Below are 14549 nucleotides of genomic sequence, written 5' to 3' on the forward strand. Positions count from 1 at the left end.
CAGCTGCTACTAGTTTTAGCATCACTTCACTATGTTCCCAGCTTGTATCCTTGAACACCTTAAAAAATTGCAATGTGGCAAGTTGTGGTCTTTCCTGGGTTGGAACCGCCACAAGACTACTACACTGTGTCATTTTTTTTTTAAAAAAGGATCAGGTCCTGGAAAAATCAATTTATAAAACAAAGTCGTATATTCATGTGTCCTTAGATGTAGCCCCTTAGTCAACTAGTTACTAACTGCCTTTGAACTAAGTAGGTAGTGAGGACAATTATTTATAACCTACTACAGTGGTACCTCAGGTTACATACGCTTCAGGTTACATACGCTTCAGGTTACATACGCTTCAGGTTACAGACTCCGCTAACCCAGAAATAGTGCTTCAGGTTAAGAACTTTGCTTCAGGATGAGAACAGAAATCATGCTCCGGCGGTGCGGCAGCAGCGGGAAGCCCCATTAGCTAAAGTGGTGCCTCAGGTTAAAAACAGTTTCAGGTTAAGAACGGACCTCCGGAACGAATTAAGTACTTAACCTGAGGTACCACTGTATTTTAATAATTTCATTAATGTACCATTGTATTAGATAAGTATGTATAGAATGATAGTGTTTTTAATGCCCCTTTTGTTTCTGCATTCATTTGTTTCTCAAATCCATCTGTTAGTTGAAATGAGAATGGAGAGATCACTTGGTCCTAATGCTGGGAATCCAGATCCCAGCTGGAGGAAGCACTTTCATTGCTGTGCTTCCAGATTTCCTCTCCTACCTGCCTAAAATGTGCTCAGTCCTCTTTACCCATAGCTGGCAATGCTGATCATCTGTTAGTTGGTATGCACGCCACGTGTCATGCAGACACCCCGAGTGTTGCATGCAGAGATTTCCTGCCCTCCCAAATGTAGCCTTTTGTGCCTCTGGTGCAACAAACCTGCATGCAGCGACCTGCTTGCAGAACGCTCTTTCCAGGGCACTTAAGCACATGGGTGCTCCAGTGTACTCATGGAGCTCCAGCAAGTGCAAGGGCTTCCCCGTTGACCTTGATGTTGAGCTACGAATTGGATGCAGCTTCTTCACTGTGGGTGGGTGGGGGGAAAGTCCACATTTAACACCATCTGCTCTGGATTACCATATTTTTCCGTCTATAAGACGCCCCATGTATAAGACACCCCCTATTTTTTGGGACTATAATTTAAGAAAATGGGGAAAGATCTATCCGTGTATAAAACACCCCCAAATTTTGGAAATTATTTTTTTTTTTGGGGGGGGGAACCTAGTCTTATACAATAGCTGTCAACTTTTCCCTCTTTTTAAGGGAAATTCCCTTATTCTTAATAGGATTCCTCGCAAGAAAAGGGAAAAGTTGACAGCTATGTCTTATACACGGAAAAATACAGTATATTCATCAGTTAAGCAGCTGAGGCCTACCTTGTCTTTCAGGGTGGTTGTTTTTGAAGTGAAGCAGAGCTGAGCAAAGGTCAGAAGCCTCTTGTCCTTGCTAGCATAACATTCTCCAGTTTTGACAGAGAAAGAGAGTTTGATGGAATTACCTGCTCTTGTCTGACAGTAGATATTCTGTGATATTGCCTGTGTTTCCCTGTTGTACTTTTGGAGCTGTGTTCTGTGCTTTTACAGCATAAGGCAAACGACGAAGTGATTTGTTCCTCTCCCTGCAGCCCGTCATTGCAGTTAATTCTGTGTGTTCTTCTTCCTCCCCTTGTGCTGTGCTGCTGATAACCTCGCTAGGACCCTGCAGTGGGACACAGACCCTTCAGTGCTGCAGCTTCAGTCTGACTCTGAACTTGGGTATATGTCCACTCTCGTTCTTTATTTTCCCTCTTGTTATACAATGACTTTGTTTGCACTGGTTATGTTGAAGTTGCTTCCTTGGTCCGCTTTCTCCTTGCGTGTATATGTGTGCCAAATCCTCAGCGTCATACAGTACTCTTTTTTTTGTTTTGTTTTTAAATTTTTTTGGGGAAGGACCGTCTTCTTCTGAGAAAAACGGAAGCGAAGCTTCCTGAAAATGGTCACTACTTCTGGCTAGTGAAAACATCCAGGGTCCGGTGCGCTCTTGATGTTTTCCAAAGAAACATTTTCATTTCGCTGGAGATGAAATGTTAGAAAAGCATGTTTGTGGAAACAGTAACATGCATGTTGTAGGTGTGTACTATCAACATGTATGTCTTTCACATCACCAGCAGCCCCCAGATTTCCCCTACTTGTTCATTGTTCAAAGTATTTCATTAATATCACATCAATCATATTTCTATTTCCTTTTAGCCCATTAACCCTTTGAAAGTTGCAGCCAATAAATTAGCTAATACAATTTACATAACGTTGGCTTCTTCAGTACCATGATATATAATACATTGATGTAATATTTTTGCACTGAACGTCCTCCAGAGGGCTCAGAAACAGCTCTGTGAGGTTGTTTCTGTTGAGCAGAGGTGACTGTCCCAAAGTTTGCTTCATAGCTGAGCTGGGATTTGAACCCGGGCTTCCCCACTCTGAGATTATGTTTGGGTTGTGTTACAAATAACCTTAAAACTGCCTTTGGATAGGTATTGGTTACATACTTAAATTATTTTTTTATTGGATTAGTGGTGGGCGAGGAGCAGAATATGACTGCAGCCCCAGTGCACACCTACTTTGGGAACGAGCCCCATTTTATACAGGGATATTTGCTTCCACATAATAATGTATAGGCTCACGATATGAGAAGTAGTGCAAGAAATATCCTGTCCATCATGAGGACAGGACTGCAGTACCATTACCAGTGTTATCCTAAGAATGTCAAGCAACTTCTGTTTTTATCTTTTGATTATTAAGGGCAAAAGCATAATGCTGTTCACAAAATTGGGGGGAGGAGAGAAAGTAAAGGGAAGGCATGGGGGCCCTGACACAGATCAGGAAAGCGGGGGGGGGGGGCGGTTCCTGCACTGCGATTTATTTTTTAAAATAATTTGCACAGGAAGCTGCCTTGTACTGAGTCAGAACACTGGTCTATCTAGCTCATATTGCCTACACTAACTGGCAGCACCTCTCTAGGGTTTCAGGCATGAGGCAATCTCAGCCATAACAGGAGATGCTGGGGTTTCAACCTGGGGCCTTATGTATGCAGATCATGTGCTCCACCACCAAGTTTACAGCACTTCCCCCGCATGCCCGATTGCATGAATGGTGTCTTGTCTGGTTCAGCTCTTAGAATCCAGCAGTAAAAGATTCTGGCAAGGTTGGATGATGCCCTTCGCACATCCTGCGAACAGACTGCGGTTGATGCTTTGGAGTGTGCATTGTCTTAATGCACAGTGGCAAATTCAGAGCTGTGAAAAAGAGTCATTTGGGAGCGTTTATGAAATCCTTTCTCAAAAACAGACGAGTTGCAGCACTAGCAATAGTGGCTGCTATACTGCCAGGTCATTTTTATTTTTTATTTTTTGCTGAAAGTTCGATTTAAAGCAAAACGGAGTAGAAACAGCGCTTTTCTAGCTGGCAGCATCAGTGTCAACCCCTGCAAGAGAAAGCAAAGTTAAGCTGCTAAGGGAAAAAACCCCACATCCTGTGGGAACTGGGGAAGGGACTTAACTCGGCGGTGGAGCAAAGGCCTGGCATGCAAAAGCTTCTGGGTTTGGTCCCCAGCATCTCCAGGTAGGGCTAGAAACAGTGGCGGACCTTGGGGTCTCAAATTTCACAGCGCCCTGTGCGACGCCAAAATCCACCCCCTCTCCGCTTCTCATCCTCCATTCTAAATAATAGTTGTGACATCCTCTGCAGTGCCTCCGATGCTTGGAGTGCTGCTGAACTGGTTGTGCTCCCCTAAATCTACCTCTACTGGGAAGTACAGTGCCTGAAACATTGGAGAGCTACTTCCTGTCAGCATTGACAATGCTGAGCTAGAAGGACTAATGGTCTGACCCCACTATAAGGCGGCTTCTTGTGTTCATGACTGAGCGCCGTAGCGCTTTTGACGGCACACTCCAGTACCTAACCCAGCCTTTTGGTTTGCTTGTTCTAGCCGCCGCCTACACAAACTGGGCGTGTCAAAGATCACCCAGGTGGACTTCTTGCCTCGGGAAGTGGTGTCCTATTCCAAGGAGACGCAGACGCCTTTGTCTACTCATCGATCTGAAGGTAAAGCAGCTACCATTTCTTCCGCGGAATTTGAGATGTTTGGAGTGAAGAAAAAAAGCTCACTTTGATCAGTGATCACTTTAATGTCGCATACCATAAAGGTATTAGAAAGTGAAAGACATAGCAAGCTTTCTGTTACAAAGAAGTAATTGGTATGTGATTTGGAGGGTGGTCTCTTTTGCAATAAAAGCTTCCAGCCTCAGGACAAGTTACTTGGAAGCCGTTTCAGTCAACTGTGGTGGAGTTCCTGAGCTGGGAGTCTATCAATTCTTTCTGACATGTATTGCCTCCATTTTTACTATTTACTTTTGTTTTATCTCATGTATGCTCCTGTGTGGAGTTTTATGTTGTTTTACTCTATGTCACATTTAACCTCTCTGGAGAGGGAGAGTGGAAGGTTTATTAGTGGCAGACACGGTAACATCACTGACGTCCTACTGATTGTGCTTCAGATGGAGTTAGTTCACATTGACAACAATAGTATATAACTGTATTATTCACAAAATAATTGTAGCAGCAACCTATATGACTTAGGAATTGCGTCTGGCTGCAGTCTTGGTTTTGTCTTCAAGGAAATAATTTTTTTCTTTCCAATAGCACACATGTTTGTACATTACACTGGATTTGTTGAGATTTTAGCGGTAGCCGGTCCGCATGATCAGTTGAGTATGTTCCCAGGTCAGCGTGCATGGGATTGCAACTTTAACCTCCAGGTTAACTCAGCACACTAATGCTGTTCAGATGTTCAAAAACATACGGAGATAATTGTGTGAGAGTGTGAGCATACTCTGGCATATCCCCACACTCTGCGCCCTTCCAGTGGTTGGAAGGTGGATTTTCAGCGGGGCAGCCTTCCACATGCACACACAAGCCCTGTGAGCATGAAGAAGCCTTGAGTGCTCAGGATTTCATCCTACTTATGCCCGTTTGGTAGCCTCAACCTATACACAGCACTGAGGAGTGGATCACATAGGGTGCAGCAGTGGTGGTGTGGGAATAAGGGACAAGTGACCTTGGCCTCGTTCTCCTCCCTCGCGTCACCCCTCCAAATACCGCTTGCTTCTGAAGACCTGAATAGGGTTTTATGAAAAGATCCAAAGTCTTTTAATTAGATGGAGAGAAGACTGCAACTGCTTTTGGATATTTTAATTTTATTTGTTTTTAAGAGTGTCTTGACCGTTTTAGAAAGCTTTTGCTTTGTTTCTCTTTTGAAATGCTGTATGTTTGCTGCCCTGGGCTCGAGGGAAGGCAGGATATACGTTCAATAAATAATAAAAAAATAAAAAACAGATCTGCGGTGCAAGTAAGCTCTTTATCTTCAGCAGTTTCCTGATGGCTTCCAAACTAAAAGGGAGATATAGCTTAGAAAATCTGTCTTGTTTCATTATTCTGTCTATGCTGGAGGTGTGGAGGCTGGCTGGCAGCTTCTGAACAAGTAGTTGAGTCATCAAGAAGACATATCATTTTCCTCCACTTTCTTTTTTTGGTCTATTCAGCATCCTACTTCCTTCCACGGAATAATGTATTTTTGTTGTTGGAAAACCTGCAACTTCCTTTATTTGAGGGGAAGAAATCACATGTCATTTTTGGCTGGGTGTACAATTTGAGATGCTGTAGATATGCCTCTTGACCTCACTGTTCCTTCAAAATGCCTGAGACACAGAGGTCACATTGAGATTATAACGAGGATACTTCTGAAAAGGCTCCTCTCTTTCACTAGTAAATCATCATCCACACACCATAACACATAGGAACACTTGTCCTTGTGGATCATGGCATTCTGTTGCAAGTCTCCAAGACCTTCCCAGTACTGTATGAGATGGTCCAAGGACCTGACTCAACAAGGCATCTTTCTGTGTTACCTGACCATTGGCCCTGCTGGCTGGGAGAGTTAAAGTCCCACAACATCTGGAGGGCAATACTTCAGGGAAGGCTGAGCAAATCATTTAGAGCACTCATATAATTACTGAATCAATGTGCCTTCTGAAGTAGCCTTTATTTTATCTGCTGTTCAAGGTAATTACCATAATGAGTTAGCAAAGCAGAATAAATATTTGGAGCAGGAATGGGGCATCTGGGGCTCCCCAGATGTCGCTGGACTAAAACTCCTGTTGTTGTTGTTGTTGTTGTTGTTGTTGTTGTTGTTGTTGTTGTTGTTGTTGTTGTTGTTTTTATTAAATTTGTGTACCGCCCTTTACCCATAGGTCACAGGGCAGTCCACAACACAAAATTACAATATAAAAAACACAGAATACATACAAACAATAAAAACAGAAGCAATCTCATATTGTCAAAAGACGCTTGGTCCATCAAGGAGTTGTATTACTGCCCCCATCATTTCTGACCATGGGCCGTGTTCCCTGGGGAAGATGAATTGGAGTCTAACAATATCTGGAGGGCTAGTGGCTCCCTCTTCCTGCCGTAAGACAAACTGTTGGTGCCTGAATGCTTTTCTTTTGAGGGCAAGCAGCAGCTTGGGGGACAGGGTGGGGGTGGGTGGGTAGGAATTCAGGTCAATAAACTGATATTGCTGAAAGGATAAATCTCTTCACTTCCAGCCGCATGGGTCTGCTCCCAAAGCGCTCTCTTCCTCTCACCCCCCCCTTAACTGAGAAAGATGGGAGATCGCATGGATAGCCAATGTTACATTTAGCTCAGCCCTCCAATAAGCTAACTTACTGCTTAACATTTGATCTTGCTGCCTGGCAGAGGTGCCAAAGCACTGTCTCCTTAAAGTATATATTGATGTAATAAAATAGCGACGTAAATCTATTTGTTGCGGAAGTACAGTGGTACCTCGGGTTACAGACACTTCAGGTTACAGACTCCACTAACCCAGAAATAGTGCCTCAGGTTAAGAACTTTACTTCAGGATGAGACGAGAAATCGCGCAGCAGCAGCGGGAGGCCCCATTAGCTAAAGTGGTACCTCCAGGTTAAGAATAGTTTCAGGTTAAGAATGGACCTCCAGGACGAATTAAGTTCTTACCCCGAGGTACCACTGTAATCTAAAACCCAAGTGCAAGACTGGGTGTGAAACGGCAGAATTTGCCTTCAGAGATGGCACAAGCATATTCTTCTCTTTCGAAACATGGATATTTTTTTTGGAGGAGTGTGTTTTATTCTTTACTCCAGAAACTTACAAAGAGTACCCTCTAGTGGTGTATGTCAAAACTGACATTGTGGTGGAGGAGGCGATCAGAGGAAACTGACTAAGCATGAAGACGGGAGCAGTTCTGAATATGGAAGCACGGCATTGTCCCGATTATTTAAGGGCGGGGAGCAATTTTAATGGCAAAAGGAGCAGATGCATGAGGCAAATATAGTCATTCACTTAACCTGTGGCTCACATGGGTGAGGAGTGGCCGTGGCTTCCTCTTGCCTGGTAGCGATTTCTTGAAGGGCAGCTCTGTTAGATCTGTTGTTCCGGAAGGAGAGAGTGAGCTCTAAAAAGAATCTTGTGGTATTTTAAAAGACAAATACATTTATTAAGACATAAACTTTTGTTGTTACAATGCATGCATTTTCTCTGATAGAACAAGATTTATTATGCTATTCTTGAAAGGGAATTGGACAACTTCATAGAGGTGGACAGCTCTAGCCATGATAATTTGACGGTATAGCAGAGGAAGGGAAAGCTGTGGCCCTCCCAGTGTTGTTGGACTCCAGTTCCCATCAGCCCCAGGCAGCTTGGCCCAGTGGTCAGGGATGATGGGAGTTGGAGTCCAACAACATGTGGGAGCCCACAGCTTCCCCAGCCCTGCAGCACAGCTTTAAAGGCACTGTGCTTCTGAAGATCACTTTGGGGGCAGAAAGGATGCTGGTCAAGATGGATCCTTAGGGCGATCCAGCTGGTCTCTTCTTATGTTGCCTTGATCTACATAACAATTATTTATCTGTCTTGTCAGACCTTCGCACCCTGTGCCAGGCTTCCGTCACCAGGGCTTTTTAGAAAGGCGCCTGTCTGATTTAGTCCCCCCGTCATGTTTATTTCTTATGTTTCCATTTTAATGGTTGTTTTGGAAATGATGGTGGCTTAGGCTTTGCACCTTAATGTTCTGTTCTTATGATTAGAGCCAGGAATGGCGATTGCGAGGTATTTTAATATTGTGTAATGTTTGGATGTAACAGTTTCTTTCGAAATTAGGCAGGATATACATTTTTAAAACAAGGGGGGTTAATTTTAAAAATGTATCATAGCCTTCCTCTATTATTTGTTTATTATAAGATTTCTTAGTAACTTTTGCAGTGAAACAAACATAGAAAACTTGCACTGAGTCGGACCACTCGCCCATTTGACTTAGTAATGTCTACACTGACTGGCAGCCTTTCTGTCGTGTTTCAGACAGGGGTTTCTCACAGCTGTACCTGGACATCTTGGGGATTGAACCTAGATACAATGCAAAGCAGATACTCTAACACTGGGTTGCAGCCCTTCCCTAAATCAACTCACATCCGTCCTCAGAGGACTTATTCTTACAACAATCTTGTGAGGCTATGCTGAGAGGGAGTGATCTAGTGAGGTTTGCCTACAGACAGAGATTTGAATTCAGGTTTCCCTCAGCCAAATCCAATACTCTAGCGACTATAGCAGACTAATTAGCAGAGTTGTGGCGAACCCTATCTTTCTTTAAATTTGGTCACCTTCATAGCTGCCATGTTGTAACGCTCCTATATAGAAATACTTTTGTGGTTCATTATTCTGTGTCCTGCTATCCATTTCCTTCTTCTGTTCAAAGTTACATTTCAATCCAGTCACTTTTAGAATAACTGCTACTTTTAGTTACAAGGAAATTCAGATGGGAGGGATTGGAGGAAGTCAAGTAATAGGTTTATGAGGTTGGAAGTTTAATCAATAATTAATTTGTATTGTATTTGTGTAATTGTTGTTATATCTTTTGTTGTTATTTGCTTTATTTGCTTTATTTTTACTTTATTGGTTTTTGAGTATGTGTTATGTTTGTAAGAAACTTAATAAACATTATTGGGGAAAAAATATAATAACAAACCTAAGATTTCTTAATATTTGTGCGACACTCTCCCCCATTAAATAGCTATTTCTTATAGAGTGAAGTGTGCACTAGGAATTGGTTATAACTCCATTAACTGAATTGATCAGAATGACAGGGATACTGTAGTTACTGATGCATTAGCTGCATCAATATGTATAAATTTCAGCTGTTTGGAGTATCAGTCAACAAGCATTGTCAAAAAGGTCCAAAATTCAGCACGGAGAGTCACTCCCATAAATGTGCAATAACGTACTTGTTGGATGAGGAAAAGAATGCTGCTGTCAAGCAACAGGAACCCAAATAAGCCTCACGCAAGGAAGCGGGCGTGACAGCATCTTGTTCTCTAAAACGCATTCTGAGATGCCTACCTGCTGGACGGCACTTATTTTTTAATGTCTCTCTCATATATTTTTTCCCCCATGTAACATTTTTACAAATCAGTTTCATTTGTTGAGACATTGGGAAGAAAAGGGGGAAAGAGGTGGAGGGGGGGGAAGATGGGTGGGGTCACGTGGCGATGTTTCTATTTTACTTAATATATGTGGGGTTTTGTGTCAGCGTTGCTTGTGCAGGTTCTTTGCTGTTCACTTGTGTTCCTTTGGTGGTGAGAGAGGTTGGGGTTGGCCTAGGGTGCGGTTGTTCATTTGTGGTTGGCTGTGGTGATCTTTGTTTTCATGTGTGAGTGCGGTGGGTGGGTGTTTTGGATCAGGTTAGCCATATTGATTTGTATGCTGCTGGTGGATTTTTGTCATTGTCTTGTTGGGCTGTGTATGTGATAAAGAAGAAGGCGTCTTCTTCTATTTGTTCCCGTGTCAGTTTCAGTTTATTGGTTAATTTTTCTAGTATGGCTGTTTCCCATACTATTTGGTACCATTGGTCCATGCTTACTCCTGACAGGCTTGACGGCACTCCTGAGATTATTCTGTGTGGCTGGAGGTCTGATTTAATCTTCCTGCAGGTGGACACAGCCTGGCATGTGGCCAATTGCGGACCCTCCAAGAGCTTTAATTGAGATTCCTGCGTTGCTGGGGGTTGGACTAGATGATCATTGGAGGCCCTTTCCAGCTGTACAATTCTAGGATTCTATTTTTCTTCCACTCCTTGTTGCTGCTGATGAGTCTTTTGCTTTGCTTTCTGCTAAGGGCGGGGGGCGGTATGGCGAACCCTTCCCCCCCCCCCACACACCAGAGAGCTCTGTCATTATGTCCTAGGGAGTAGATTCAGCCTCCCCACAGGGTGGTTATCAATCCGATCGTTAAGTCTGGCATCCCAGTTCAAAGCATTAAACCAAATGAGCTTCTGGGACACCTGGTGACAATTGGCCCCAAACGCGAGTTAATGGCCTTGACCTCCGGGTCTCATAACTAGCTGCAAGCCATTTCTGCTGTGCCTTTGCCCTCATCCTCGCATCCTGACATCTGAAACCAGCATTGTGCTGCGTTATTCGGAGAGGGAGCCTCATGACACCTGTATGCAAATAGAACCCCAGCTGGGGAAGGGAAAGCATTTTTCTTTCTTTGCCGAGAAAGCGCCCAGCATGTCTGAGCCATCAGCAGCTCACATGTCAAACTATTCCTTTAACACGATGTGAATGAGAACATGGTAGGTGCTTCTCTGACGGGCCGCGTGCATGCAATAGCTGCAGGAAGATTTCTTCTGAGTTCTTGAAAATGTAAATCCTTTTTTAAAAAATTTATTTAGAAGTATTCCTAGACCACTTAATATTTAAAGATCTTTTAGTGGTATGCAAAAATGTGATGTAAAAACAATAAATCAGTATAATAAGAGCAGAGGTGAAACCAAAACAATATTATATGGGCAGTAATAACAGGGTCCAAGTCTTACAGGTCAGGAAAGCCTGGACCCCCCCCCCCCGGCAATATTTAGAAGATATCAGAAAACTGGTGGATGCTGCTTCACATATTGTAGAAGGAAGGGCATTCCAGAGTACAGGGACAATGGTGGAAAATGCCTGTTTGGGGGAACGGCTCTGTGATATTCTGTAGGATGCCACTGATATTCTGCAGTGCCACAAGTATAATCTCCCCAGATGATCTAAGCGGTCTTACACATCTGTATATGGGCAAGTAAACCTGGTGCAGGGTTATTCTGGGCTTCTGATGTAACAAGAGTTTAAATGTGGCTGGTAGCTAATTGGCAGCCAATGTAGTTCCCTAAGTGTAGCGATAACATGTGTGTATCAAGGTGACAGGAAAGGCGAGACTAGCTAAACCAGAAGTCGTGCTTCCATCCTAAACAGTCCAAGATTAGGGCAAGGAGTCAGGAGCTTCCTGGCCTGTTAGGTTGTTCCCATCATTTCCTTACAAGATCCATTTTATTTCACTTTTGGATGTTTTTCCAGGCTCTCACATATATTATCCTACTGAGTGTCATAATATATAAAAAAAACCCTTGGGTTTGATGCCTTTGTCTTATGGGATATTTTATTTTCTATCCATCTAATGTGTATACCACCCTTCATCTGAAGATCTCAGAGCAGATTACAAGATAAAAATATAGCTCAATAGAAAAATATAGCTCAATAGAAAAAAAACCCCAAGGATCCAATAGGTTCTAATACTCATAGAATAAAATATATTCCAGCAATGTAACCACTATAACACCAGAAATCCTTTGCTTTACAACATTTCCACCAGACGCGGACAAAGTTTTCCTTGCCCCCACTCCCGCAGTGTCACTCCACATAGTGCTTTTTAATAGGGACTATGATGATGTCCAATTGCCTCTGACCACACCATTGCAATCCTCAAGAAGTCCCTCAATCTGTACTATACTTCCTTCCAATCTATCTGGTGGTTGTGCGTCCCCACCTGCATCCCCAGCACAAGGACTTGGGGGATGTGTTTTCTAGCAGATGTCCAGACCAAACTCCGCAAGCTACCTAGTATGAAGAAAATGCATTGGCTCAAACTGCTGTATGAGCTTTAAGATGGTGCTTATATTGTAATGGAGGTAAGCATCGGAGATGGACAAGTTCATATTCTAGATCGATTTGTAATTCTGAATCTCAACAACAGCCTTCCTGCTCTTCACTTAAACTCCCGTTTTACATGGGCTCCTTGGAATTTTTAAGGATGTGAACCGGGCTAGAATGAGGAGTAAGAGAATATTTGTCTCTGGGGCCTCATTGTAGCTCGCTTCATGTACTTAATGTTATCATTAGGGCAAATGAATATGTGCAACTGAGCCAGCTGAAAAGGCTTATGTCCTACAGCTCAGTAGCATGAGTTCTATAGCTCAAAAATGGCTTAGGGAAATAGCCCTAGTTTTTCACAGAGGCTTAATAGTTTCCTCAAATTGGCTCATTAACAGAAGAGGCCACCTGCCCAAAATGATAGTAGAGGCTCCCTCCTATATACGCCATATTCTTGATCATATTGAGGAAATGCCAGCTTTCTGTCCCCACCATTAAAGTGTTTACTAATTCATTTCCCCCCCACAAGGACCTGAAAATAAATAGCATCCTTCCAACTGTATTTTATAACTGCAATATGACATTACTATAATGTAATTAATATCAGCATAAGATGGAAAAAACACGAGATGATATTTTTAAATAAAAAAATCAGATATTAAATGCGATAGTCTAAAAAAAAAAAGTCCTGTTTAATAAACCTTTAATCTGGCTATTCCATTAGTACCCTGTTACTTTGTACATGTCATTTACACAATTGCTTTTGACAGATGAAAGTCACTGTGCAAAGATTCTCTCCTCTCATTCTTAGGTGGTTAAAGCTTTCTAGCGAAATCACCCACGTGTTTAAATCTATAATTGTTTATGTGTTCACTTGGCAGTAAAGTCATGTTGAACTCAGTGGGAATTTTCTTCTGCTTTACTTCTGAATCAGCACACATGAGAACAGGTTTTGTATGTGTGCACAGACATATACACACAATAACTGTTTTGGTAATATAAAAAAATTCCTTCCAGTAGCACCTTAAAGATCAACTAGTTAGTTCTTGGTATGAGCTTTTGTGTGCATGCACACTTCTTCAGATACTGAATTCTTCAGATACACACTTCTTCAGATTGGTAATGTTTATTTTTCATGAAATCACAGAGTTACACTTTTATAATATTTATTATTATTATTTTAAAATATTAATTTTTTGCACACAATAAAACAGAATAACAAATGCATAAAAACAGCAGTGCACAAAATAATAAAATGCTCATCCGATGATATATTTAAAAGAAACAAGGCCTAGCCACCCCATGTAAATGAGACCGAACGAAAGCCACAAACATGTCTTAACTAACCTGCTGACTAAAATCAATAAGCATGGGTAATTTAAAAAACAGCTTTTGCCTGGCACCTAAAGACAGACAGCGATGGCGTCAGCCACGCTTTTCCTATTGGAAAACATTCCACAAACAGGGAGCCACCATTGAAAATGCCTCTTCTCATGTGTACTCTAGACTTGTGCATTTCAGAGTTTTATGGCTCTTTTTTAAATGGTCCAAATTTTCGGCCTTAGCAACACTGCTGGCTGTTTTTACCTGCATGGTTCTTGATTGCCCTAAACCAGGAGTAGCTAACCCGTGGACCTCCAGGTGTTGATAGACTACGACTTCCATCACCCTTGGCCATTGGCCCTCCCATGTGGGGCTGAAGGGTGTTGGAGTCCATTGATGTCTGGAGGACTACCGGTTTCCCACCTGTCATCAGAAAACCTAAAAATAGATGGGTGCCCCAATTCCAGTTGACAGGTATAAGCGGTGCTTAATTTTTACCTTTATTTTTAGGAAAAGGTGCCAGTACTGAGTACCCCCAGAAAAAGAGAGCGCTGGTTATAAGCTGCCATCCTTGCAGAAAGCTGCCTAATGTAAAAGGTTCGGTCATGATGCATCTTTGCCGTAGAACACAAATTAATCACAATTGCAATCTATTTCCGTGTCCTCCCATTTAAGAGAAACAGTGTTGTTCTCTGCATCCCAGATCAGTTATGTCAGCTGAAAAACGGTGCCTTCTTCGTTAGCAACTGCTTTTATCAATCTGCTGAATAGCGGTCTCTTCCCAGGGACCGGCCACATCTTGCAATAATTTTTATATAAGTATTACAGCGCAGTAAACATGATACTCATAGTAATTCCTGCACTCCCCCCTCTCTCCGCCATCTCCATGTAACCAAAGGCGTTTGTGCTGTTATTAGTTTTGACAAACTGGATTGTACCTCGGCCATTGTTAAGTCGTTCTATCTGCCCTACCCCCGCAACTCGCCGAGAGACAAAGAATTTTTAATGAATTTAATTAAAACTTTATGTGGTTCCTGGAGTACAGCTCCAGCTGCTTGGCCGTTCTTTTTGGATGAAGGAAAGTTTCTTTAATGCATAATGATGTGTTTTATATGAGATACGTTTCAACCTCCTTCCTAGTAGCCTTAGGTTGTTTTC

General features: G+C 42.5%; 1 protein-coding gene across 9 annotated transcripts in view; it reads left to right on the forward strand.

Moving 5' to 3' along the window:
- DYNC1I1 (dynein cytoplasmic 1 intermediate chain 1) overlaps window positions 1-14549 on the forward strand; it is a 231916-nt gene that overhangs the window by 63033 nt on the left and 154334 nt on the right. For 6 of the 9 annotated variants that reach the window (XM_083469062.1, XM_083469066.1, XM_083469063.1 and 3 more), the window contains 2 exons: window positions 1735-1794; window positions 4007-4122. In XM_083469062.1, the coding sequence (XP_083325188.1) occupies window positions 1735-1794; window positions 4007-4122 (176 nt within the window). The remainder of the gene's footprint in view (window positions 1-1734; window positions 1795-4006; window positions 4123-14549) is intronic. The other 3 variants (XM_083469069.1, XM_083469068.1, XM_083469070.1) reach the window with 1 other exon arrangement.

Source organism: Podarcis liolepis, assembly GCF_965112155.1.
Source record: "Podarcis liolepis genome assembly, chromosome: 12".
NCBI lineage: Eukaryota > Metazoa > Chordata > Lepidosauria > Squamata > Lacertidae > Podarcis > Podarcis liolepis.